The sequence below is a fragment of the Cavia porcellus genome, unplaced genomic scaffold (assembly GCF_034190915.1).
Source record: "Cavia porcellus strain 051 isolate PalLab524CR breed Dunkin Hartley unplaced genomic scaffold, mCavPor4.1 scaffold_5, whole genome shotgun sequence".
In the NCBI taxonomy this organism is placed as follows: Eukaryota; Metazoa; Chordata; class Mammalia; order Rodentia; family Caviidae; genus Cavia; species Cavia porcellus.
Window position 1 is genome coordinate 65,519,680 of NW_026947488.1, and position 27,706 is coordinate 65,547,385.

The 27,706-nt window shown below is 41.9% G+C and overlaps 1 protein-coding gene across 1 annotated transcript in view; it reads left to right on the forward strand.

Moving 5' to 3' along the window:
• Positions 1–27,706, forward strand: part of Clstn2 (calsyntenin 2) — a 573,715-nt gene that overhangs the window by 475,868 nt on the left and 70,141 nt on the right. Inside the window, exons 7-8 of the mRNA XM_063249086.1 lie at positions 6,742–6,990; positions 12,536–12,657. Coding sequence (XP_063105156.1) covers positions 6,742–6,990; positions 12,536–12,657 — 371 coding nt within the window. The remainder of the gene's footprint in view (positions 1–6,741; positions 6,991–12,535; positions 12,658–27,706) is intronic.

Sequence of the window (27,706 nt, forward strand, 5' to 3'; positions counted from 1 at the left end):
GTCCAGCCTCTGTGGGTTTTCAGGGGATAAAGGAAAGGCTTCTTGCTGCACTTCCAACTAGAGAGCAGCCATGACACTTTAATCTTCAGCACTCATGCATTTTTCATCCTACAAATCTTTATTGACTTTTCAGGGGAACAGGGAGACCAATTAGGAAGTTATTGCCATGGTCTAAGCAAGAGATAATGAGTTCTGAATCGGGGGAGTGGCAGAAGGGATGAATTTAAGACAAATTTAAGAGGCAAAATCAGCAAAGTTTAATGATTGATTAGCTGTCAAGAGTGAGAAAGCAGGAATCTAAGCAGATTCTAGTTAAGCAGCTACCTAGATGAGGAGGCTGCCAACCAAAACAAAAATTCAGGAACAAGAGTGGATATAGGGGACAATTATGACAGTCACCTGTGGAACACACAAGTGTAAGGTTACCCTGCCTCCTGGCCCTCCTAAGGACTGTCTCCCCATCCTCTCCTTTGGTTACTCTGATTGGTTTATGCTCATTCCCAAGCCTTTGATCATGTTTTCCACCACAAGATGCTCTTTCCTCTTCTCCTCCCAAGTTGTTCCCCACAATCACTGGTCACCTCCTCCTGTGAATACCAGGGATCTGTCCAGTGGGGTTTCTGTGGTGGCACAATTATGGAGCCTTCTCTGTGATGCTGTAGTGTTCAGTAACCTTCTTACTGCCTGCTAATTCCTCCTGATATAGAGTTGACTCTTGAGAGGCAGTAAGAAAACCGAACCTGTTTAAAGGGAAGGCAGACAATAGTGCCTGTCAGACCTGCCATGAGGAAGGTGGAGCAGATACCGTGAAATGGCTTAGCTGGGCCTAAGTTTCAAGAATGTTGCTTCCTGAGATAAATACTTGGAGACATTTGCATTTGGCTATAGATAGAGGCAATGGAGGGACCTGAGCCCGTGTCTCCTTCACTTGAAGACCAAATGTAACCTAAAATTGGTCTTACTGCCCTAACTTTTTACAGAGCTAGGCTTCCTGGAAAAGTTGGCCAACTGCGTATCACTTATTTCAAATTCAAGGACATAGGTGAACCCACTGTCACAGCACCAAGCTTTCCAGAGGCAAAGTGTCCCAGCGCTGTGTTGAGTATGAAAAGCATGAAGGAGCCTTTAGTGAGACCTCTCAGCCAAATTAAACTTGACATTAACAACCACCCAAGGACAGGCCCACTTCAGTGACCCTACATCACTAGCCATTACAGAAAATAGAAAAGTACTTGTAATGCATGTGCCGTCTGTAGCACAGAAGTCAGGGGCCACCTCTCTAGGGACCACGGGGCTCCTGGCAGCTGGCTGCTATCTCCTGTATACAAGTCAAGGGCAACTGTTCTGTTTGTGAGTCAAGGCTCCCAGGAAAAGTCTTGTTAAAGGAAAGGACACAAGGTTTGCAGATGCCATTTAAATCAAGTGCTTCATCTGTGAGAGCAGTGCAGGTGACCAGACCTTAAGCTATTCCTGGGATCTGTACACTTACCAGCCAGAAGATTTTCACAGAGGACCTAGTCATTCAATCATAATTTTTTTACTTCAACAATTATTGGTTTCCCCAATACTGAACTAACTCTTAATACAATATAGAAATTAATAAAATTTATTAACAGTTCAGTCTCCTTGGGAAGACAGATATGTTTAAAAAGTTCTAATGCAATTTTTTTAAGAGCTGTGAAAGTCTATAGTTTTCTACTATACCTTGCAGTTTAAAAGAGCTTGTTCTTACTAAAGATTATTGTCAGAGGCTTTGATACCCTCAGAATAGAAAAATCCCAGGAAGCCATGATGAATTCCAAGATACTCCTATAGGAGGGCTTCTGAGGGTGAGAACATTAGCCCCTTAGTAAAGGCCCTGTTTCCACAATCAGAGCTGAAAGAGAACAGGGGAATGCATGATGGCATTCAGAATAAGTCACCAGTCCTGTGTCAGCAAAGGGTTGCATAATACCATGACTCATGCATGACGATTTATAATCAGTGGGCCTGCATATATTTATTTCTTGGAGGTCATTTAGCAATGGTCAGACTACATGACCATCTCTGTTAGGAAGAAGTATTTTGCCTGCAGTAGGCTTGTTCAAGCTACTCAGCAACTGGGTGGGTATCCATAGTCCTTCCCTGGGAGTCTTTCTGATCACCTTTCATTCAAATCGCAGCTTTCTTTGCCTAGAAATCCAAATATCTGGTTTCACGGCCTCAAAGGCATGCTTCATATTTGGGATTCTAGGGGTGGAATGATAGTCTGACTGTAGGTCCTACAACTACCAGTGTTTCTGGAAGGTAGATAGAGAAATAAGAATTGTAACTACTGATGTCAATCACTTACATAAATTATCAGTCAGGATAAGAAAGGTTATGCTGGAGTAACAAACGCTTTCTTAACCTCAGTGACTTAAAATAACAAAGGTTAATCATTCCTACTACATATACTTCTTGGGTTGTCTATGGCTCTCTTCCATGTTGCTTTCCCACTAGGATCCAGGCTAGTGAAATAGCCTCTATCTAGAACATTGTTGACCTCAGGGCAAATGAAAAAGACACACATTGAGCCATGCACTAGCTATTCCAGTCTCTGACCTGATATTCATCACCTGCACTTACATTTCATCCTCACATGGCCAAGCTAGTAGCATGGGTCAGAGAACTGTGCTGTGAATAGAAACCTTCTTCCATCTCACAGGCCTGGTGGTCCATCAAGCATTTGGTGGTGAGCCTTCCTGGCTTCTCTCCTCCACTGACCTGCTGCACCCACTATACTGATCCTTCTAGAATGCAAATGCCTTACTGGGTCCCCAAACATAGAGCCATTTCTCTGGTTTATTGCTTCACTTATATGACAATGCCTGGAAAAGCTCATAAATTTCATAAACATTTATTGAAATAATTTGGAAATGATATTGTGCATCTGCCGTGCTTACCGTATGTTTTCCAAGCAGGAAACACTGAATAGACTGAGCCCTGTTCCTCAGTTACCCTGGTTCCTTTCCTTGAGATGCTCCTACTTATGCCTACTCCTGCTTGTGTCCTGTGGTGGCCCAGAGGACCCAATTCAGTCTCCTCTGCCACACGCCTATCTTAAAGGGCTAAGAAAATGGTCTGCCCTCACCAAGATCATCCAGCCCAGAACACACACCCATAAACTAAGTTCAGAAAGTAACCACCATTCTTGAACCCCATAATGTATTCTGAAATCTGCCTCTCATTTCCTCCTGTTTCTCTCTCTTTTCTGGCTCAGAGCAGCTCCCTAACGATGGCAGGACCCAGAGACCTAAAATCAGTACCCCACTCTGATTCAAAGCCACCAGCGCTCCAGCTGCTGCTGTTATGCACCAGATCAACATGAATGCTAAATGCCTATGGGCTCCAGGGAATGTCACAGAGGATTCTCAAGGAGCATCATAAATATACCCTGATGTGCAGATGATGCTACACCATCTCTGCAAGTGATGCATCCTGTTTACCCTCTGATTTCCCGTGGGATCCCTAGGGGGGAAACACACAGAACTCTGGGAGAAAGTAAATCTTTCTCAGTTTGTTTAAGTATATGAAGAAATGAAATACAATCTGTTAAGTTTGTGGAAGTGCACACCATCTGGCTAAATGCAGCTTCGTGCTTTCTGGCAGACAACATCTGTGGAATAGGGGGGGTGGTCTGCCAGTCCTTCTCCACAAGGGAGACAGGGGAGCCCCACATCAGCAGCCCTGCCAAGGCACATGATGTCTTCAACATGGAAGCAGCCATCCCAGGGGACTGGGCTATGCTAGGCAGGTCAGCTGATTGGCCCCCTGACACTCCTGTGTGGTAGAAAGAACATGAGCTGGGTGCCTGAGGGCAGCACCTGCCTCTGGCTAACTATGTGACTGTGCAGCCTCGATCTGGTAGTGTCCATTTATCTAGGCTTTAATTTCTATGTTTACAAAATGCACAAAAAGCTGTAAGTTCTCTCTCCAAACTCAGCTGAGGCGGTACAGTGTGCAGTTTGGGTTTTGAATGTCCCATTGATAGGCCCACTCACTAGCTGGCTTTGATCCTGGCTCTGATCCTGGAGTCATTCAGCCTGGCCTTTCTTTTACAGAAACTAGAATCTTAGTATCAACTGCTCAAACAAGTAGTTGGGAGGGAACATGGAAAGTACTTGCTAAATTTGCATCTGGCATCTACTCAATGTCCAATAAATAATTTCTAAGAAAATAATGAAAGTTAAAACTATAAAATGGTAAAAAGTAAAGCTGTGCAAACATAAACTATAGTTATAGGGTATCTCTAGCCAAGGCTGAGTTACCCTGTAACCAGTTTTTGTCTCCCTACCTTCCTTTGATATCTCTCCTACCAGCCCACACTAGGTCTTAGTCTTTATTTCTCTCTTTCTCTTTATCCAAACAGGTTTGCAGGCAAATTTTTGATCAATTCCTTCACTAATCTAAAGTGTTAACTGCAGTGTGAATTCCACATGCACAACTAAGTCCTTAGCCAAAAGAAGGACACTCACAGAAAGGAGTTTTCTGCCCTGCCAACTCTCCCCCAGGCACCTTGTGGAGAGTCCTGGCTTCTCTGTGATGGTGGAACAGCCTCAGCAGATGCCATGTGTACCCTTCTGTCCAGGGCCCCGCTAGACATTAACACTGATGGCTTGAGCTAGAAATTAGGAGCCCTAAGTGGGAAACCTGCATCTCTATGCCCACTCCAGACTTCAGGAGCCAACCGACACTCCATGTGCCCCAGTCACTGGTTGTCTTCATACTGGACAGATCCTTCTAGCAGACTCAGTGTATGTGTGGGTTGAAGAAGCTGTTGTCATGTCATATCATTATGTGGGTACTAGAGAAGCTAACTTTTTCTATAGTACCCTGTATCTCCCTTTCCACTCACAAGTCTCTCGCTGATACTATCTGGACCAGTACCTTTCCTGCAGATATCTATGGTGGGCACTGAGGTGGACAAAGGGTTTTTGTCATTAAATATGAGGTATGGAGAAGTAAGTAGGATGACAAGTGTGGAGATGGACACCTGAGCACCAAGAAAATTGCCAGAGCATCTGATGGGGCATGTCGGAAGAGGAAAGATGGTAACAAACAGGAACTGAATGCCTATAACATGGTAGATAGAGGAACAGTAGAATCTCTAGGGAATGCGCATATAAATAGTGCAATCATCTTTACCTGCACCCCCTTAGATAAGCATGAACTGAGAGATCTGCATCTCCTACCTTCTCAGGCCTAGCAGGTCTTGAAGTTACTTCCACCATGAATCTGTCAGAGCGCTAGGCAGAGGATCTGGCCTCCACAGAAATATAGCATAACCTTTCACTGTAAGCCATTAGGTATCAACCTAATGATCTCTTCTACTGCTGGGAGGAAAGCTAGATGGAGTAGAACATCTTAAAGAAATACAATGTATTGGATTCCTATATTGCACCTTCTGTAAGAGTTTTCAAGGGCAATTTTAACTGTAGGAGTTGGTGGGGATTTTTGTTGCTGTTTTGTCTTTTGTTGTTTATTTTTTGTGGTTGTCCTTGAAACTCAAACCCTGGCGAGATGAGACTCTGCTGTACAGTCAAAAATCAAATAATCCTGAGAAGCAGCAATTGATTCAAGAAGCCACCATTATTAGTCCCATCAGAGTTTATGACTAACTAGTAGTGCTGTGCTAGTAGACAGCCCCACATGATAGCCCCCAGCACACCTTAGATCCTCTCCCCCACTTTCTTATTGCTTGAACAAAGCAGAAAGTTCTCAGCCCTTCTTCCTCTCTGAATGACTGAGCTGTGCCTCCCTAGGGAGCTGTGACTCTGTAGGAGTCAAGACCTCCTCATTTAAGCCTCTAAGGAGACAGACAGGACCTGAGCATCCTCCCAGCAGGATGGTCCAGGCTTCTCTGCCAGGCCAGCTATTCTCTCTCATGTCAGTTTACCTTCCAGAAAGTGGCCCAAAGATACTCCCAAACCCTAATCTGCCAATACCCTCTCACTGCCTCAGGTACAAGGTACAAGACCTTGAACCTTACCCTGTAAAATAATAGTGGTAGCAGAAATAATAATAATGCTGATTATTAGAGAAACACAGAACAAACTACTTACTTTGTTGCAAACATGCTGCTGCAAGTTCACATGCATTCAGTCCCCAGACACCAGGGACAGGAAACAGTCACAGGGTTACAGAGCTAGCAAACCATGCTGCCAGGTATCAAATTCAAGGGTTGCTGACATCAGAACCCATGTTCTCCACACTGCACCATTTGCCCTCAGCATGTGGTTATACCAAAGTGTGATTACAAAGTGGCTCACATTCTTTCCCTTGGGATTGGGGCCTAGAACTTTCCCCAGTCATGGTCTTGATAACAGTGCTCAACATGTTGGCTCTGAATTTCTGCAGATCAAGGGCTGTGTCTGATTTCCCTTCATGTGACCAACACCTAACAGGGGTTTTGGCACAAACTCAGTGCTCAGTAAATGCATGAAAGTTTAAAGAATGGGTGAGTGCCGGAATGAATCCATCTACCTCATCAAATTCCAGCCTTCCCTGAGGAACTTGATAATAAAAGTCTCCAGTTATACTCACCAAGCTTAGCCATCACATTTTCCTTGCATCATAGTTGATCACACCCCAACTTGCCCCAGCACCATTTTTATTTGTAAGTTATAAATGACTCAGGGCAGGATGGCATTTGGCACCTCTTTCCCCATTACCTAGATCAGAGCAATGAGCCTTTGTGCTTTCTATTCCTACTCCCTGCAGGAGCCTCATCTGGCATCATCGACCTCTTGCCATCCCCCAGCTCTGCCACCAACTGGACTTCAGGACTGCTGGTGGACAGCAGTGAGATGATCTTTAAGTTTGATGGCAGACAGGGTGCCAAGATTCCAGATGGGATTGTGCCTAAGAATCTGACGGACCAGTTCACCATCACCATGTGGATGAAACATGGCCCCAGCCCTGGTGTGAGGGCTGAGAAGGAAACCATCCTCTGCAACTCAGATAAAACTGGTGAGTCTCTAGCACAGGCTCTGTCTCCTGACTGGACATAGATGCAACCATGGGGGTGGTGTGGAGGAAGGTAGAGTGTGGGGGTAGGGTGTGTTCTGGCCTCTGGATTTCTATCTTCTGATTTACTGGGTTTGTAGTAAAACAGGAGGAGAAAAGAGGGGAGGTACTGGGACAGCTGCAATGAATGCAAGAGGTGAAATCAGGATCTTCAGCTTGGGCACCTCAGAACTTCAGCATCCCCAGGAGCTCCTCAGGGCTACCATAGATAAACCAGGGATGGAGGAGAATGTTTCATCCATACTTAAACAAAGAAGCTCTGCCTTTAATATATAATAGAAAGATTTGCAAAATAACTTTTAAGTAAGAGTCCCACTAACTTAGTCATAGTTTGAAAATCATCACCATATGTTTTAGTGATAGCTGATAGTTCTTTGGCATTTTTAATGTGTTAAGCCTGGGCCAGCCAGTTCTCAGGTTGTGGTTAAAAGTGTTCCTTCACCTGTTAGCTATGTGGCCTTTGGCAAGCTGAGCCTCTCTGTGTTTCACTTTCCTAGTCAGTTGATAGGTGGGTATTTTGATATCATCTTCCTCATCATGTCTTTATGAGGATTAAGTGACTTAGTGTACATCAAGTGCTTGGAACAGCATCTGGCACATCGAACATGTGATTGATGTTAGCTATTGCTATTCTAACAATTTTTCATACTTTACAAATAATTTATAAAAGTGTCATGTTTTTCCCATCTTAAGAATATGAGGTTAAGTTATATGTCCCAAATATTTATACATCCAGTAGGAATTAGAACTGGAATCAGTTTACATCAAATGCTATGTTTTTACCACTACACCCCATGTGCACTACACATCATGCACACACACACACACACACACATACACACACAAACACACACACATGCACACATAAAATTCTGGGATCATACAGAAAAGTGCAGCAGTCTTTAAGTGTAATTCAAATGCACCTTTTATTGAAATACCTAGACTTCAAGAGCTCAGCCTCTTCTCTCACAAAGCTGAAGTTCACAGCTCAGCTAGTACAACCCTTAAGATGTGGTGTTGGAGGAACTGCTAATCCCTTTGAGCCCATTTCTCCATATGTAAAACAGAGAAGATAAACATGAAATAAAGTATAAAATTGCTTAGAAATACCAGCTTTTAACACTATATTAATTTACCTGATGTTGATAGTGTTATTATTAATACTAAATCTAGTTTTATTCTATTTTATGATGCTACAAGAACCTCCAAATTCCCTACTTAATAGATGTCATGATAAATAATGTATTTCCTGCAAGAGGAACTGAGACTCAGTTGTCTGATTTTCCCCAGTCACAAGTCTATATAAGCGGAATTGGTGCCAACAGCCGATCTTCTCTGGGGCTTCATGGAGGAAGGACCCCACAGATTGTCGGAGGTGGCACTGAGGTTGGGGACCAGTTTCCATCCTGTGGCCCTACAACACCTGTGGTAAAGGCCCATCATGGTCCTAGAGCCATAACCACAATGAGGCAACACTTAAGTCTGTGTAGACAAATGCAAGGCAGCAGAGCTATGGTCATTGGCCACATACTGAGATGTATCAAGTAGCCCTGCAGGCAGCGCAGAGAGCTATAAATGTTCCTGCTTATCGAGGAACATGGAAGTTTGAATAAAAGGCCCAGGTCAACAGAGCTGATTACCGAGAACAGCAGGCTTAGACCTAAGACTTTTTATCACAAGCTCCAGGGCCAGACTATTACCTCAACAGTCTGGTTAAAGTAAACTAATGCATTTGTAAGACTAGATGCTAGGGACCCACCCTAGGTCCCTATATCAGGATTCCAGGGACACTTTATTAGGCAGTCACAGTCTCAGACGGCAATGCCTCCTGTTACCACTGCAGCCCACCTCAAGGCACTGGGTGCCCTCAGCCCACAAGACTGGGGCTCTGCAGCTCAGATCTTGAAGAAAATCACATTGAACTCAAGATTGGCACAGAGAAGATGGGAATATTTTTAAATTTCATTGACTTTTTAAAAACTCAATAACTACATCCTTATCCTAAATAAAAATAAAAATTTTAGAAATAAACTACAACCCAATTAGGGCTTGTTTTATATCAGAAATGTTTTTCAATTGTAAAACAATGCATATTTATAGCAGGAATAAGTATAAAAATACTGAAATGAATAAAAATGCAAAGCCACATAAAACCTGAACACTTGAGGAGATCTAGATAACTGCATTTCATTAAAATGTTATTTTATTTCTGCATATAGTAGAATGTTCTCACAATTTGAATCTATTTTTATAAAACATGTAGTACTATTATCTGTTTCCTTTATATAACTATATTCAGATCATTTCTCTATGCAATGAGATATTCTTTAAAACATGAGTTGTATGGCAGTTTAACACCCTGCCATGTGGGCCTATAATTCTCCATTTAACTTTCTGCTTTTTGTTGAATATTTAAATTGTCTGCTTTTAAATGCAAATGAAACAATGTTGTGGTAAGAATTCTGGTATATAATTTTTGGACATTTCTGATTGTTTCCAGATTGAAAGTTGAATTATTAAATCAAAGAATATAAATATTAAGAAAGCTATTAAGGTAACATGTTGAATTGCCCTTCTTGAAAACTGCATTAATTTCTCCTCGGTACAAGTAAAACTCGTTAATTCTAGTCCACTACAAAGTAATTTATAAATCGTTGGATAACAGAACTGATTAGTCAGCAACAACTGACTGCAGCAAAGAGAAGGAAAGAAAGCCACTCTCCTTACTACAATACACAAAGTCTCAGTGGCTGGCACTTTGCATCAGAGCATCCTCTCGTCAGTTGCTCAGCAGCCTTGAGTAGGTCTGCAGGGTAGGGAAGCAATGCTTTGCCCAAATCCTGAGACCAAGCCTTTTTGCCTCTCTGCAGCTTTTGATTCTGCTGTTCTCAGCCACTGAATAGAGAGAGTCAGAATACATGGAGTGCAGAAGGATTTTATTGGTCAGAACGGCAGGTGGCTTTTCATCTAATCACCTTCCACTTGCTAGTGCCTGGTCACATGGCCCCAGCTCACCATGAGAGGCTGTGAAATGCCTTTAGCTGTGTATGTGTGGGTTGCAAAGGAAACACACTAGGAAAATGCATATTGGTGTCTGCCATGTGGGACACTTGTGGCTACCAACCCAACTTACTTTAGTGCTTACCTCTCCACTCTCTGTGAGAATAACACTCTTTCCTGATCCCTCCTCAGCTTCTGCCCTCTCTCCATAATCCCTCCTGCCCACACATCTATTCCTGATATGAGAATGCTCCTGGGAAGCAGCCTTGTCTTGCTCCCTCTGAGTTCAATGGAAAACAATGAAAGATAGGTGGCCACACACAGCACTAGCTGCCTCCTAGTGGGCTTTCCAAGAAAGAGCACCAACCTGATCCAGTGGTTACCAAGTCCAAGGCAGAGATTTCAGTCTGGTGCAAAGTGCTAAGATGACTGCTGTGTCTGCTGGGAAAGGAGGGTGCTTCCACACCCTAGCAGTGAGCAGAAAGCCACTCAGGAGGATTGAGATCACCATGGAGAAGGGGTGCGAACCTCACTCCCACTGCCAGTTATTTGAGGGAGGTACGTTGCCTCAGGAACCCAGAGTAATCAAAAAGCAGAGAGAGGGAGGAATCTCCTAGGCTAGGAGATGCTTTGGCAAAGGGCCATCTGTTTTTTCATTCTTCCTGGTCAGCTCCCTCATCCCCAGCTTCTCCTGATTCCAAGTAAAACTCACAAAGGCAAAAATTCTTTCTTTCTGTGTTTTCTTTAATTACTAACAGAACTTTCTGAAAATCAGAAAACATTCATGAAAAGGACAAAAAAATCTTGATAGACTTCTCATAACCAGGTCACAGTGTTGCTAGCTAGAGGCTGAGTGGTCACTCAGACAGTGGCCCAGGCCAATCCTGCCATGCTTGGTAACTGACCATCCTCTTTCCTGCCATTCTTGGGCTGCCTTCTAGAGGTCTGTAATGTACACATGAACACAGCAGCTAACACTGCTTTGCCATGTTGCCGTGGTCATGAGGCAGAGTAATGGTCTTTATAATACTAACAGTCATTGAGCATCTGTTCTGGGCAGATGCTCTACCAACATTGCCTCCTTGTATCAATTAAAATGCTTCCCAATACAGGGAATGGGAAATCCAGATTAAACTGCTATGAGAAAACCAAACAATCAAAATCATGCAAGGAATACAGGGTTCTTGTGGCTGAACACATTGAGAGCTATCAAGGTTCATAAAGTCATCCTAAAGATAAGATGTGACTCTGGCTCCTTTGCACTATAATTTCTCAGATTTCTTCCCATATGTGCATTAATTTTATGGTGGCAAATATGACTGCAGCCACTTTCAACCTCCCAGTTACACACTCATATAGCTCATATAACATGTATACATAAAACTCAAACATGAGTACACATGCATCATATGCATATAACCTACACACACTTAACGCACACTTAATACAACTTATACATGCAATTCATATAACATAGATGAGGTTTAGAGAGGTTATACAGTAAACAATCACAATATCCTATTCTTAGGTTATATTAGAAGAGTCCAGCATCACCATCATGATATAGTTAAGGAAACTGAGGCTCTGTAAGGGTAAATAACTCTTGCAACATCACCCAATGACACAGCTTCACCCACAGTCAGACTGAATCTTAAGCCATGCTCTTTCTGCTAGACATGGTCACAAGCGCATTCATCTAACATTTATGGAGCATGTGCTTCTGTATACTACGACATAATAACACATGAGGTCCCAGTATTGGTCAAAGTACAGTTCCTCTTCTGTCATTTGGTAGAAGGCATTATAGCTGTATGCGTGACATCCGATTTTTTTCAACAGGAAAGGAAGTTTCTATGTCAGAGGAGAAAATGTCCCTTGATTAGTTGCTGGGAATGGGAAAGGGGTGTGGATTCATTGCTTTGGAGTACCAGGCAGTTATGTCTAATGCTAGAAGACAGGTCTGTCCCCTCTTTCCTGCAGCTACAAGCCAGGCAGCTCCTCTTAACATAGTTTTAGACAAAGGTGATGAGGCAGTGTGCTCTGTGGTCACTGCTCTAAGTCTGATGAGGTAAAACAAAACTTCAAAGGTCCAGGAGGCACCAGCTGTGTTATAGGAATCCAGATCAGCTGATGGCATTGGCAGAGAGCACATTTTGGGAAATGTTTGTCACTGTGTAAAAAGCTTGCCAACCTGAGTCACTTTACCCTGGGTCTGATGCAGCGCCTGAGGATAAGGCCCATGCATTTAAAGACCAGGTGGCTTTTTGGCAGCACTTTTGCTGTGGCTTCTCCTGAGTCCTCTTCTTCCATTTCAGTGAACCCCAAAAGGTGTGTTCCAGAGCATTCATCAGACCACTTGTGAAAGAGAAAACCAGAGTGCCTATTTCTTTATCCTTGAGCTGTGCTGGGCAAGATAGCAGGACGACTCCTCTGGCAAACAGTGACAGGGATTTTCTCACTTCCCAAGTCCTCTCTCTTTGCCTTTCAGAGATGAACCGGCACCACTATGCCCTGTATGTGCACAACTGCCGCCTTGTCTTCCTCTTGCGGAAGGACTTCGACCAGGCTGACACCTTTCGCCCTGCAGAGTTCCACTGGAAGCTGGACCAGGTGAGGCTCTTGTGGGCGCCTTCCCTACTCATAACAACCGTTTCCTGCAGGGATGCAGTGGGTAGGCGCCTCAAGTTCTGGTCACTTGTTTTGGAGAAATCCACTCCGGAGGCAGAGTCCTTTAAGGTCAGAGAGGACCTTGGTCTCTTAAAGCCTTTTGTTGAGGGAGGATCACACTTGCCTGTCACAACTGGTAGGGTCAGTGGACCTACCCACATGCGTCATGTCTATTTTGCTCTGTGGTGAGCTCTTGGGAAGCTGCTTTTCTTAGTCACCAGGTTCCTTCATGATCTTTGTGAGCACCAGAAGTACCCCATGTCTTCCCTTCAGTGCTCTACTACCTTGCTTTGGGTGACAGCACTGCTTGCTTTCGGTGACAGGTTGAGAGCAAAAACCTGAAGACTTTAAAGTCAAAGTGACAGAGCATTGTGATCAGTAAGTGTTCTTTTATGAAGCAGAAAATCAGACTATCTTCAGAGCCCCATAACTCTGGATCACTCTTGATCACAGTGGCCACCATGTCATGCCTGTCAATGGCACATGAAGTGTCTGGTTTAAATCCAAAGTTATGCAGTGTGTTTCCCAGGGGGGTGCAGTTCTGAGACTGTGAGGGAGCTCCCACTTCTCTTGGTGGCTATGCCTATGCAGAAGAGTCTAAGAGGCAAACTAGAGTTGATCTTCACCTAAATTTGCAAATGGTTTTAAAAATATAAAGAGAATCTAGCAGCCAGGAGTGGGGAGTGTAAAATGAGTGCTACTTAAACAAGCTGATGAAATAATGCTCAATTTGCAACCCTTCTTTAATGTTTGGGGGCCCCAGGCCCTTGTTTAGCTTTTATTATGACTCAGCCATATCCTGAACTGAGCACTACTTTTGAGATCCTCCGGCTTCTTCCTCAAGGCTGTCATGTTTACTATCTGAGTCGTTTTGTCTGCACTGAACCTTTCTTTATCCTGTCCTTTATGTCTTCTTGTTTCTCCATGTCTACCCCTTCTTTTTCCTAAATCCCCCACCTTCCATTGGGGCAAGTCTCAGAATTAATTCACATGGACACTCCTTAAGACAAGATTCAGTAACTGCATGAGTCCTCACTGGTGTAACTCCAGGAAGTGGAGGATCCAGGATCCAGGGTGGCAAACTCAGGGGATAGATGTCTGAGGGACATTGCCTCGCCCCCTCCCATAAATTCTGTTCTGCTAGATTCTAGAATCCTGAGCAGATGGCATCTAGAATACTCTGTGTTCCTCTAAGAATTCTAGTTCTCACAGTAATGATGAAATCTTGACATTGTGTATATGATTTCTCAGAAAACTCACAGCTATGTCCTAAAGGGCCAGATGGCTCTTATGAGATGTTTTAAAATACATAATACAAAGTGAAGTGAACTAAAATAAATTCCATATCATGAGGGTTATTTTAATAAGAACATTGACATACTGGCGAAGATAATTATAGATACCCTGAAGCATTTTTTGAGATGGGATTGAGAAGCACAGATATAGGCAAATGAAGTCACAGGGTTTGAAATTAAAAATAGCAAAAAAGAGGAAATCTGGTTGTACATATAAATACATAGTAAATCTAGCAAATCTGAGATCTGTTCCAAAACTGATGAACTTAAGGAGGGGCTGAGATTCACTGAACAGCTTCCAAACTTCTGGTCTCATTGACATTTACTTACCAGAGAGTGTCTGCCCTGTGCCGGGAAGGCTGTATGTGTGAGACCACCCTCAGCTCTGCTGCAGGCCTTCCCAATGGGCATCATGAGGCAAAGAACCCAGCCCAGTAACTTGCTCAGGGTCACACAGCAAATCATGACCAATAGCTCCCCTTTCCATTATACTGTGCTGCTTCTGTGGTGAGCATGTGCTAATTTCAAAGTCAAACATTTCTAGAGTTAAAATTTAACGATCAGAATTATCAGTGAAATGCAAAATGTTTGTAGTTTTGAGGAAACTGCAATTGTCAAATCTTCACTTTGCTCAAACTCTGTCTTCATCTTTGTTTTAAACTGCATAGAAAGCCATAGCAAAGTATTTCAGGCTGGCTGGCTTAAGCAAAAGAAATTTATTTTTGCACAATGAAGGAGGCTGGGAAATCCAAGATCAGGATAACTGCCAGCTCAGTTCCTGGTGAGAGCTCTCTTCCTGGAAGCACTGTGTCCTCATGTGGCAGAGACAGAGTGGGGGGAGGGAGACGCAGATAGAGGGGGGGGGAGTGGGACGAAGAGGGCTTAAAGAAAGAAGAAAGGAAGGAAGGAAAGAAAAGGAGCCTATTGATGATCAGAAGCTCCCATCCACTTAGACAGCTGCCCTCCCTCTGAAGAAAATCACAGAGGATAAGGTATAGGAGTGTATCTGCCTGCAACTTAGTAATTTAAATTGATTTCTTATCAGCACCCTGAGAGGTTAGAATCTTACCAAAGGTTCTTGGATATAAATCATTTGTTATCTATAACACACATACCTAGTAAAGCTTCCTCCTGAGGAAGAGAGCCTGGAGCACCCCTCGGGGGTTTTCCTTTTTCCTCTACTCCTCAGATCCCATGCAGAACTCCATCCCAGTACTCACTATTCTGTAGTTACCCACCAATCTGCTCACTTGGAATTGAGCTCCAGGGGACAGGACTATGCTGTACTCATCCACAGCTATTCAGTGCATGTTAAAGCCATGAGCATGCACTTGGTGCCTAGTAAATGTCTTCTTAACAGCAAGAGAAAGGAGAGATAAAGTGAGGCATGGGAGGAGGGAATTAGATAAGTGCGTTAGTCAGATTTTCTGTTGTTAGGATAAAATACGCAGCATCCACAATTTAAAGGCTCACATTTTAAGGGAATTCGGTCCATTGCCAGATGTCTCCAAGACAGAAACATGAAAGGCATAGCAGAGCAGAGAGGCTCAGTTCATGGTGACTAGAAAACAGAGCAAAGGAATAATACCAGTGGCAGAGAGAAAAAGGTAAGCGTCCAGACACAGACCCCCAAGGACAGTCTCCACAGCCCAGCCAGAAACACTCAGAAGCATGCTCCACCAGCCCTCCGAGCAGCTCCCAATGCAATCAAGCTGTCAAACCACCTTAACCATCACAAGAGAGAAACAACCTAGAGATCTTTTTCAAAACATCAGGTGACTAATTTAATTTTTTCCTTTTTCTTTTTTTAGTGCATATTTGTAATACAAAATAATAATGTTAGTTTGAGGAAACTGGTACATAGTAAATGCATATGTTATATCTTGATAATTGCTTTTGGTTTGTTCTCTGGAGTACAGAATAAAGCCAGGGCCTTTATTCTGAGCAATATATCTTCAGTTCTTTCTAAAAAAAAAATTTTTTTTTTGCTACAGTCTTGCTAATTTTCTAAGTTGCCCAATGTGGGCTCAAACTTACTATATCCATGACCCAGCCTCTCAGAATGCTGGGATTATAAGCATGGATGCTATTTCTTGTTCTTGGTAATTGTAACTCCTTTCTTCCCCCATTCCCTGGTCTACTTACCCATTTCCAAGAGTCTACCTTCTGGTTTCTGGTCTATCTGCTTTTGGTTCATTTGACTGAGCACTTTAAAACTTTGCCATTGTTTACTGTCTATCTCTTAAATATTGTTTATCTTTGATCTTGATATTTTATTTCAAAGATTGAGCTAGATTCACTGTAGAATGAACTGTGTATATTTAAACTGCTGGCCCACCTGGAAATTCCAGAAGCATCATATCTCTTTTAATGTCTAATGACATTCATTTATTTCTATACTCAGCACCTTATTCTGGGCACAAACTATGTATAAGGCTTTGTACTGGGAATCTGGAATGAGCAGGTGAAATAGGAGCCTCTAGCAGTATCCATGGGTCAAGGAAATACATACATAGACAGCTTACAGTTTCTGCAATAGATGCTGGGACAGAAGGCAGGGACCACCAGGCTTGGAACCCTGTGCAGGAGCACCTGATGGAGACCTAGGGGAAAGAGCATGATAAAGCCTAAGAAGGGACACCTTTTTTTTTTTTTTTTTGTCTTTTTTTTCGTTTTTATCGGTAGCAGGGATCGAATTCACGACTGCCTGCTTGCAAGGCAGGTGCTTATGCTGCTGAGCTAAATCTCCAGGCCCAAGAAGGTACATCTTGAAGATGAGCTTTCCAGTGTAGGACCAGGCAGACATGTGCAGGAGGGTTGTTAGCAAGCCGAGTAAAAGGAAGTAGTGGAAGGAAAAGCTTTTGAAAATATTGGGACCAAAAGTATGGGGCAACTGGTGAGAATTAAATCAAAAGTATCTTTTTATATTATAGAGTTGGTTCTTTGTCTCCAAAGGAATGACCTGCACCTAAAGAATCTGTTATTCACTAGGACACTGTGACAGTTCAGGATGAGCAGTTATGAAATGCTAATATAACATTGTCACATATATCAAGTTTAGACAAATATAACTCAATCCACACCATTCAGTGGGACCCATAAAAAGGACTGCAGAAGTGCTCCTCCACTTTCTATTCCTGTATCTATACCAGTCCTAGACAAGAATTTGAACAGTTAGCTCCTCACAGCTTTGAAACCAAGGTACAGGATACGGGATGATTTCCACACAGCAGTGGTACAGTGAGTGAAGCAGTTGCCCCAGAGCCAATGTGTGATTTCAACCCCTTTGTCCCACATTTGTGGAGACACTTGCCAGAATCCACAGAATAGCCAAGTCCATCCATTGCCAGGTAGCTCCAGGAGATGGCCATGACAATCTAGTGCATCTCACTAAAATGATTGTAAGGACAGAAGAACATCATTCCCAGAGAATTTCTACTTTCAATCTGCTAATGCAAATCCCTTGAGCCTACATTTAGTCCTGTGCACACTCAGACAAGAGCAAAGGAGAGCACTCTGCTGCCATCACAACAGGAAAGGCTGATTAATCCGTAGCCTCTCCTGGGTTTACTATGATTTGAGTATGGTTGATTCAGTGCTACAAGGTCTTAATATCCCCCCCTTTGGGCCTTTTGGTGTTGGGATAGAATCCTGCTGGTATTGAAGAGCATTTCCCACTTAGCAGAAGATGTCGCCTCAGTGACAGCCTCAATGAGCCAACCGAGAGCACAGGTCTCCCATTCCTGTGAGGAAAAAAATGCATCTCTGAAAAATTGCAATGAACACAAGATGCCAAAATCAGATTCATTTAGCTGGTCATTGTCCTCTCAGTGTCAGGATGCACAATAAGCACTGGAAATGGAAAGAAGATAAACAGGACTCTGCCCTGGGCAAGCTCACAGCTCTGTCCCATTTACATTCCACTAATGGATCCTCGGTAGCATCCTCTTTCAGGAGCCTGATTCTAGTCACTGTGGGCCCTAAGCAGATGCAGCAAGAATGAGTCAGAGACACCTGACTATGTGACTCCTGATACCTAGCTGATTGAATTAAAGATTCAGCTGCCCCACAGCCCCAGGTCATACAGAATCCAAGGTCAGTGCTATACTTCCAATTACCCGAAAGTGGAGATCAGATTTTCCTGCAAAACACCTCAATTTTTAATATTTCCTCATGCAAAAAAAATAACATTACACCCCACTAAAATTCTGTAATCCCTCTTTATCCTACAATCAGCCCTTGAAGACTACTGATTGAAAAAAAATTTTTGATACAAGAAGACCACACAATAAAGTGTATGTTTGAAAGATGTGGATCTTCCTTCCTGAGGCTGACTTCTGGTTTGGTAATGCTTCACATCCTCCCAGCGCATTGGCCCGCCTCATAGAAAATGCTGGACTCCCAGGAAAAGGAAGCATATCTTGTGCTAAACAGCCCCACACCCAGAGGGGAAAAGCAGGTGTGTATGCAGGGTCCCTTCAGTCCAGGCAGTCTTCCTCCGCCACAAAGGAAAAGTAAGTCATCAGCCTGAGTCAAGATTTGAGCACATTTGTCTTGGGTCAAAGCCTTTGCTTGTCAAGCCCTTTCTATTTTCACAGAATTCTAAAGCTCCTAGAAGATGAAAGTGACCATATCTTTTATTCTTGGAGGGGCAAAAAAAAAAAAAAGAAAGAAAAGAAAAAAGAAAAAATTTGTGTTAGAATGATGCAGTCAGTTTCCTTGCATCTGCTCATTCAGTCACACTGGGAGTCAAATAGGTTAGTTCAATCATTATTATAGCCAAGTGCCAAGGAGTTAATTAGAGAATGGTCAGTCCAGTCCGGACCAGTCGCCTTAATGTGCAAAATAATTGGGCATTGTCAGCACTCTAATTCTGCTGTTAAAAAACGAACTCTGGAATAAGCTGGCTATGTTTCTTCTTATGCAATGCAGTCACCCTTCTGAGTCCCTGCCTGTATGCTGTCTGTGAGAAGACCTGATTTCCTTTAGGATTAGACATTCTGAACAAAGGGGAAGTATACTCAGAACCTCTCTTGTCTCTGTTTTAAGTAGAATTCCAAATGGCTTTTTCTAAAATCTCAACTTGCAGGATTTTTGACTCAATAATGTGTGTGTGTTTGGGGGGGGGGGGGGTGAGTCCAAACACAATGATCCTCATTTGCATGTACAAGGAAAACCTAGATTGTTTACTTCTCTATTGTATAGATGGGGGAGTCCTCTCAGAGCCCCTCCCTCTGCCCTCAGAGCTTCTAGTCTTTGGAGAAGAGGTACTTCCCATAGCCTCATGACGTTGGCAGAGATGTGTCCTCAGGCTCCCCAGAGACACATCTCAGGGCCTTCTTGGATAGCACCTGTGTTAGAGGGTCAGTGGTCTACTCTCTGGAAAGGTGGCTGCTGGCCTAACCCATCCATGCTGCTTCCTTTGAGGAATGGTGCTGGCACCACTATAAACTATCGCCCAAGTTTTGTTCCCTTCTTCTTGCAGCCCCTTCCACTCAGCCTTTCATGATGTCCAGAGTCCCTGAAGCATGCACTACTGCCACTTACTACCTCTATGACATGCATGTCACCTGCCACCTCTGGGTTCCCTGGCAGCCATTGGTGGAAGGTGGATTATGTCATCCAAAGTATCCACCTCAGAATCTCTGAAACTTGTGATAAGTTGTCTTGCATGGCAAAAAGTTACATATGTGATTATTTGAGGGTCTTAATATGGAGAAATTAGGCACATTCTTATAGGCCTGATGTAATGACAAACATCTTTATAAGACAGGCAATAGGCACGTTGCAGCCTGAAAAGAAGGAAAGATGGAGGAAAGATGGAAGTGGAGGTCCAGTGTGATGTGATTAGATGTGATGTGGTGTAATATAAAGTGATGGAAGGTCAGGAGCCAAAGAATGTGCTAGTCTCTAAACACTAGAAAAGGGAAGGAAATAGATTATTCCTTAGAGCCTCCAGAAGGGATACTGTCCTGCTAATACCTTGATTTAAATCCAGTGAAACTCATTTCAGACTTCTGACCTCCCAAACTATAAGATAATAAATCTGTGTTGTTTTAACCTACATTGTAGTCATTTGTTACAGCAGCAATAGGAAACTAATACATCATTCATGAGACATAGAAAATCATGGGACTCATTAATCAAGTCTCATCTCCTTTCCGCATGCCTCATTGAGGTTACCCCCAGCTAGGTTTTCCAAATAGACCCATAGTCTCCTCTGAACACCAGTGTAACATATGTACTCCAGCTGCAGGCCTCCAAGGAGCCCTCTCCCCTTCCAAGAGTAACCCTAGAATGGAGGACGGAGGAGGTTAATCCCATTCACTGTTTGCTCCTGGCTTTGCATTTGGCCTGCTTCCTTCCCAGCCTCAGGCCTAGGTCCCCTTGGGGCAGAGTTTGGCTTTCCCTTCCTCTCCAAGCCAAGTCTTCTTCTAGCCTCAGGCATTTAGCAACCTCACCAGCCAGAAGAGAAAAAGGAGACTTTTTTGCCTTTAAGGAAGAATCACTGTGTGCTCTATATTTGATGCTAGAAATGCTAAACCAAACTTTGCCTTTTAGGAAAAATCACTGTGTTCCCTGTATTTGAGGATGGAAATGCTAAAGCAAACTTACAAAATCCTCTTTCTCTTGACAGAGCCTCCCTGGAAGCTTAAAGTGAACCAAGGTGGTATAAGTATTCAATTTTCTAAATAATACCTGCTTTTCTCATGGAGCACAAAGACTTGCTGGGGCTGGATAGTCCCTTCTGCAGTGTACTCTGCACACAGCTGTGCCTTTCTGCTTGCTACCCTAGGTTCTCTGCCAAAGGGGCATGGGCTTGTTTGGCTCCAGTAAGCATGACCCAAAAGTGTAGCCGTGCTATTACTTCTGGGAGCACCCCTCATCTCAAAGGGGTGCAGGAGCAGCCAGTCCTGGAGGTGGGGAGCAATTCTGGGCTGTACCTTGCATTTTCTCAGGGTTCTCTGTGGAAGAAGCCCCCACTGCCATGGCAGTGACTTCAGCACTGTCCTTATAGTAGCATTTCCTCCATTCCTGTCTCCCTTTTGCATCTTTTCTTCTTCCTGGAATCACCTCCCAAGTAAACTTAGTGTTCTATCTAGTTAACATGAGTGAATTTTCAGGTGGGCAGTCAGTGAAAACTAACTACTATGATTACTGGCAATTCCTGCAGAGTTCAAGAGGCAGAACCAGGTCCAAAAAGAAAGAGTCAGTGAAACACAAAGAGAAGTGAATAACACAAAGTAAAAACAGGTTCGTGAAATGCAGAACAATATTGCCAAATGCTGATGGAGCATACTGCAGGCGTAAGCAATAGGAAAATCTGACAAGCACATAATTCCTTTTGCCACTTCTCGGGGACATAGTCTGCACAAATCCACTTATGGTGCCCATAGCCTTACCTGTCAGTATATACTGTGCCATTTGCTTGGAAAGCTGGTTTCATGGGGCTTTCTTAGATTTCCATTTGTTCTCAGAGAATTTTTTTGAATTTTTCTTCAGAGTACAGAGTTACAGCATGTGTTCTTTTCCCTACCACACTGTCCTTGCCCTCTGCCTGTTCTTCCTGATTTGAAGTCCAACGCCATATAACTGCTAAGCTCCACCAGATCAGAGGTGCTTATTACACTACACCTTTTCTTCCTTTGGCTCCTCTCTGTCTCTCTTCCCCTGACAAGCACCTGCTCAGCAATTCCTTTTACTCCTGTGAAATCATTATTTGTGTTTTAGCTTGTACATTTGCCCAGAGGCAATGAATGCATGTTTTCAGCAGACATCCCTTAATACATATTTAAAGTAAATGTTAAAAAGCAGGAAATAATGTCAACACTATAAAGAAGGTCATTTTCTGTTAAAAGAGAAAAAAATGTCAACACAATTAAAAATGCTCAGTAAAGCAAATAAGCTTTTCAATAATGAATTAAGATGCCCCGGAGTGGTTCTGTTGGAGCAGCGTGGCCTCTGTCACTGCACTGGCTATGCCTCACTCCTTTCTTTTTCATTTCTTTTGGGGAATGGTACTAGTGGGAGGGAAAGAAGAAAAATTTTTTTGATATTGAACCCAAAAATTTGCTTTGTTACATGGAAGATATTTTCCTGTGTCACTCCCACACTGAAGAAAGTCAAGAAATTAACAAAGCAGAATTCTAATATCAAATGAGTGGTTTTCATGCTAATCCCCTGTACTTAGGAGACACAAGGTCAAGCACTGATCACTAAGCAGTGAAAAGACTTGGAACTAGCATTGTTTCAGTTCTTACCGCATGTTGGACACTATCTTTTAATGCTATCAAAAGTCTTGCAGTTTAGACATAACATCCATGTTGGGAATGAAGAAGTAGAGACAAAGCAAAGTGCTTCTACAGCTCTGATTTGATGAGTAGAATAACCCTGAACATGATGTTAAGAAGTACAGACTCCAAAAGGGAAATGTGGGACAACTCACAAAACTGTAGTGAACATGCAAGATGACAAGAATGAGATGATATCTATGCTAGTACTTAAGTGTTTAGAATGGATGTCCACCAAGGAATAGGTTGCAAGCTTAGCTCATCAGGAATCATGTTTGAAGCAAAGATCAGCTTTCTCATGAGTCAATGGCTGATGAGACAGCCATTCTCTCCACATAAGAGAAGACAGTGGTGCTGACTTCCAAGGGAAGTCCACTTCCTTGAGGGAGACTTGCAAATCAGTAACCCTGGAGGGCCAGCAGTGAGATTAATTTGTTCTATCTTGTCTGCTTCCTTCCAATCTCCTACAAGTCATCTGTTTCCATCCTTAATGTCTAAACATGCAAATATTTCTGCACTTACTGCTCATTAGTTTAGCTAAAGAAAGTGCCCTTTAATTATGTCTCTAAATAATGAACCTCCTCCATCACCTTGACAATCAGTGCAAATTTAGAAACTAGCAAGGCCTCATTACGAAGAAGCTGCTGCATCCCTTGGCTACTTAGAAGGTGGTAGCTTTCTTTAGGCAATAGAAATTAGAAGTCAAAAGACACCTCTTGTCATTGCGTTAACTTCTTTTGGCCTTTGATATAAATATGGTGAAAAATTGGTAATGTATTACATGTTGGGTAGTGAGGGGGAATGAAATATACATTTTTTGAGAGGCTGTTGTGTTCCAATCCTTAAACTCTTGGTTTATGTTCCAAATCACACAGTTAATTTGAAATCAAATTTTAACTTCGTTTTATAAAGATTGAAATTAAGACTAAATAAATAAGTAATTTGACAGAGGTGTCAGAGCAAGTCCACTATCTCTAAAAGCTTCATGTTCCCCCACCATTTAAAAAAAAAATCTTGTTGAAGTTTACCTAGCATAGCAGAACCTCGATATCCTTCAAGACTTCATTATGTTTCTTCACTTATTGGTTCAAGTAGAAGCTCACAGGGATGGTTTGCTACCATGCAATACCCAACACGGTGCCTATGAACAACAATGGACAGTATTGCGAACTCAACCTTGTCTGCCCAGTCTGGGAGTAAAAGAACAGTGGATGATGGCCAGGCAAGTCAGGTCTTACCATCTGGCTGGCCAGTTACTCATGTGTATTTCCATGTAGTATTCAAACATCATATCTTTGATATTTCCTGTAATTCCTTCTTGATAGAGAAATGACCATACTTCTATGAGGGGTAGGGACAGAAAAGACTTTTATCACTGTACCTCTCACACTTTATTATACTTATTTGTTCATTGATTCATCTCTACCACTTTACTGAAATGTCACTCATATACGTCCTTAATCTTAACACAATGTCTAACACAAATATGTGTTCAAGAAAACTTAATTTTTAAAAATTATCTAAATGAAAGTGTATGATCTTTTATACTTGGTTCCCAAACCCCAGTCCTTAGTCCCACAAGTAAGAATTTGACCACATATCATCTGGAGAATATTGAAAAAGATAACTTCCAGAAAACCTATAAGTTGACCTATAAGTAAATGGTTGTACATCTGTACATGGAATGCTGTTCAAAAATAACAATAAATGAACAATTGAATCATACAACATCATGGTTGAGTCTCAAACACATTATACTAAAGAAACAACCTAGACACCAAGACAACATATTGTATGATTTCATTTGCATGAAATGTTCGTAAAAGGTAATTTTATAGACATAAAACTGGTCTATTGTGCCTAGGGCTTCAAATCAAGGCAATTGGCATAGACATTTTTTGCAGTGTTCTAAAACTGCACTGTGGTTTTAATAGAGCAACGCAATAAATTTACTGAAAGTTGTTGAGTTGCATACTTACTAAGAGTGAATTTTATGGTGCATTAAACTGTACCTCAATAAGGTTATTAAAAATACAAATTGAAAAATAATAGAAATCATAAGAATTTAAAAAGGAAAGAAGGAAGGACAGACAGCCCCATTCTTTCAGCTTGAGGTGCTAGAGGCACTAAGCAGTGCTATAATTGCTAGAAAATGAGAGGGCAATACCAGAAATGATAGGAAGGGAGGAAGGAAGCCCAAAATCTGAACACAAACTCCTCAAAAACCCTTCAGGTCTTTGTACCCTGAATTATGTAAGCATAAGGAAACCTCCAGCTACCTGTTAAGAGTTCTACTAGAAAATAGAGGCAATAAACTGAGCAGGCTCTGTACACTACAAGGAGACAAGTTTTGGAATTCCTCCAAGTAAGAAGGGTTAGGCAAACACTGAGAGTTTTGCAATGAAATGTCAGCAGAGGCATGTCTTACAACTAAGTGCCAGGATTAAAAGACTGCCCTAGAACTAAGGAGAAAACCAAACAAACCCTAGTAAACACATCCTAGTCAAACATAAACCACAGACATCCACATGTGCAAGTGATCATCAGGAACTTAACAAAAATCAGCAATTTCAGAGAACAGTGACAGAACCCTGAGTCTCTACTATTTGTCATTCACGATGCCCAGTGTGTAAAAAAAAAATTTTAGACTTAAGAAAACAGGAAAATATAACTTAAAGTCCAATAAAATCATTTAAGGGGAACAAACACTGTGATGAACAGATATTGGAATTATCAGATAGCTCAATGCAGCTGGACAAGATATGTTTTAAAATTTAAAATGTAAACATTATCATAATGAATGAACTGAAGAAAAGAACATAGATTTAGAAACTATATAAATGTAAAAATCTAGAGTAGAAAATACAATACCTTACAATAAAAGAATAGGTTTAAAACAGAGGAGAATAGAAGAGGAAAATCTTACAAAGACAAAAGGACAAAAGAAATGCAAAAGAATCATGGAAGAATTGACCGAGCAGTAAGATTTTTCCAGTACAGTGCAAAATAACTGTGAAGATGGAATAAGTTTAGCAAACTCTAGGTTGAATAAATACAAAGAAAAATAGCTCTTATTCATATTATTCTGAACTTTTGAAAATGAAAAATGAAAGAAACTCTTGGTATCACTGAGAATAAAGGATGCATGACATATGGAAGAAAAATAATGTGAATAACAGCCAACGTTTTACTGAAAACTTTGAAAAGGAAAGATAAGGAATGACAAAGATGAAAGAATGACCAAGAATGCCCTTTAGGTAGAAAAGAAATGATACTGAAGGAAAAACCCATATAAGGAAAGATCAGTGATGGAAATGGTAAATATGTGAGTAAACATATAAGACAAATTCCTTCTTTCTTAAATTTTTGTATGACTGTTAGTGTAAATTCAATCACTACACCAGTGAACTGTGCGACATAAAATGTAAATTGATGTAAAGGAACAATAGAACAAATAGAGTAAATTGTAGGATATTAAATAAGGTTCCCATATTTGATATACAGCATTATAATTACAAATTAATTACAAATATACTGGGATATGATGAAAATATGAAAGAAACCCTGATGAGGTTTGAGATTGTGTGGTTAAAGCTCAGGCAAAAAAAAAAAAATCCCAGGTTCAGGGGATGGCAGATATGTGGTTCCACAAAAACAAAAGGGCAGGTGGTCACAGTGGCAAAGCATATCCCTGGAGCACAGGGCACAGCTAGAAGGCACAATTTAACTAGGAATTTCTGGACCACATTGAAAGAGAATGCTCAGAAGGGGAATAAATGATAGTGGAGAAGCATCTCTCCTCCTAAGCCTGGGTTGAAGGTTAGGCAGAGTACTTGAGGATGCAGACTGGGTTATTATCTATGAAACAAGATTATAGAGAAGCTAGAGGGAAAATAGTGAGGTTTCAGCCTGAGAAGGTAAGAAAGGATGATGATGGGCATAAGTCTGAGGGATGCAGAGAGTCCTAAAGACACTTCTCTCTGTGTTTCACACAGTGATAGCAGCTGTGAAAGTCCTGGAAAGTTAAGATGGCCTTAGGAAGTTGAAGTCCTCTCTCCCCTTCCGAACAGAGAGATAAGTCTTTATTCACATGGTCTGTGGAGATGAGCTCAGGAGAGTGTTGGTGAAAATGATGGTTGAGCCATAACTTAGAGGTGTGAAGGGCAATCATAAGTAGTATCATAAATCAGAGTGTCCACGAGATCTCAGAAAACATCACTCTTTTGCACTGCAGGTCCCACGTTTATTGGGCAATTACTTTAAATCTCTGTTGCTCACCATCGGGCATTTGGCCTTTTTCTTGTCATTGATCAAATCTGTTTCCAGTCAATTCTTTATCATAATCTAAGATAATTAAAGACATATGCATAGTTTGGCCTTCTTTCCTCCTTACCAATGGGGATGAGTTGGTGTTTGCTCCAACACTGGCCTGACCCTGGTGTTCAAAGATGAAGACAGAGCTACACCCATCCTTGTGTTTGACTCTATGAATCCACACATCCGGCTTCTCTTCAGGGGGAGGGCTCCATTGCCCAGCAGGAAAGCTTGAAATCTGCCTTCTTTCCATGATAGGAAGGGTTAGATGCTGAGCATCCCTCTCCTTCTGTTTAAGTGGCCCCAGAAACAGAGAACTTGACCTCAGCTTCTTTTGTGGTCTGCTTCTATTAAAAAGGCTACAAAACTTCCCATCCATGCAGCCATATCAGAAGATTTTATCACAGTCACAAATACGATGAGGCTATGGCCATGTGAGCACAAAGCAAAGAGAGACTCTTCTACCTATTACAGGACTCCAATAAAAACTGAGCCCATAATGTCATATAAACATGAATTGGAACTTGAATTACTTAACAAATCAGCTGATACTATTCACTTAGTTTTTCATCTGGAAACATCTGAGTAAAATGAACCTTATAAGACAAGAGTAAAAATATACCTTCAGGTTTATTTCAGATTACTAAAAATATCATTCCATCATCTCTAACAAAAATATGTCACATTGAGAACCCAGAAAAGAAGAAAAAGATAAATTTCGTGGGCTCAAACACAGAGCTAGGCTGTGTTCCCTCTCTGCCCCATGAAGTCACTGATATACTGAGCTGCTCCTTCTTCACTAAGTCTTGAACAAGGTCAAATTTAAACTAAACAAATTTATATTTCAGGGATGAATCTTCATTTTGGACCAAGGAAAGGCATGTGCATAGGTATAGGAGCCTCTGAGATTCTGGGTTTGTAGTTTAGCTCTGTCTTCCATTATGTTTGATCTTCAGTGAATCACTTCACATCTCTGAGCCCTTTTCCTCAAACAAAGAAAGAAGATAATTGTAAACTCCTCACGGGTGATCGGGTGATTGTAAGGATTCAGTGACATAATAAGTGTAAAAAAGATTACTGAGGTAGTGACAG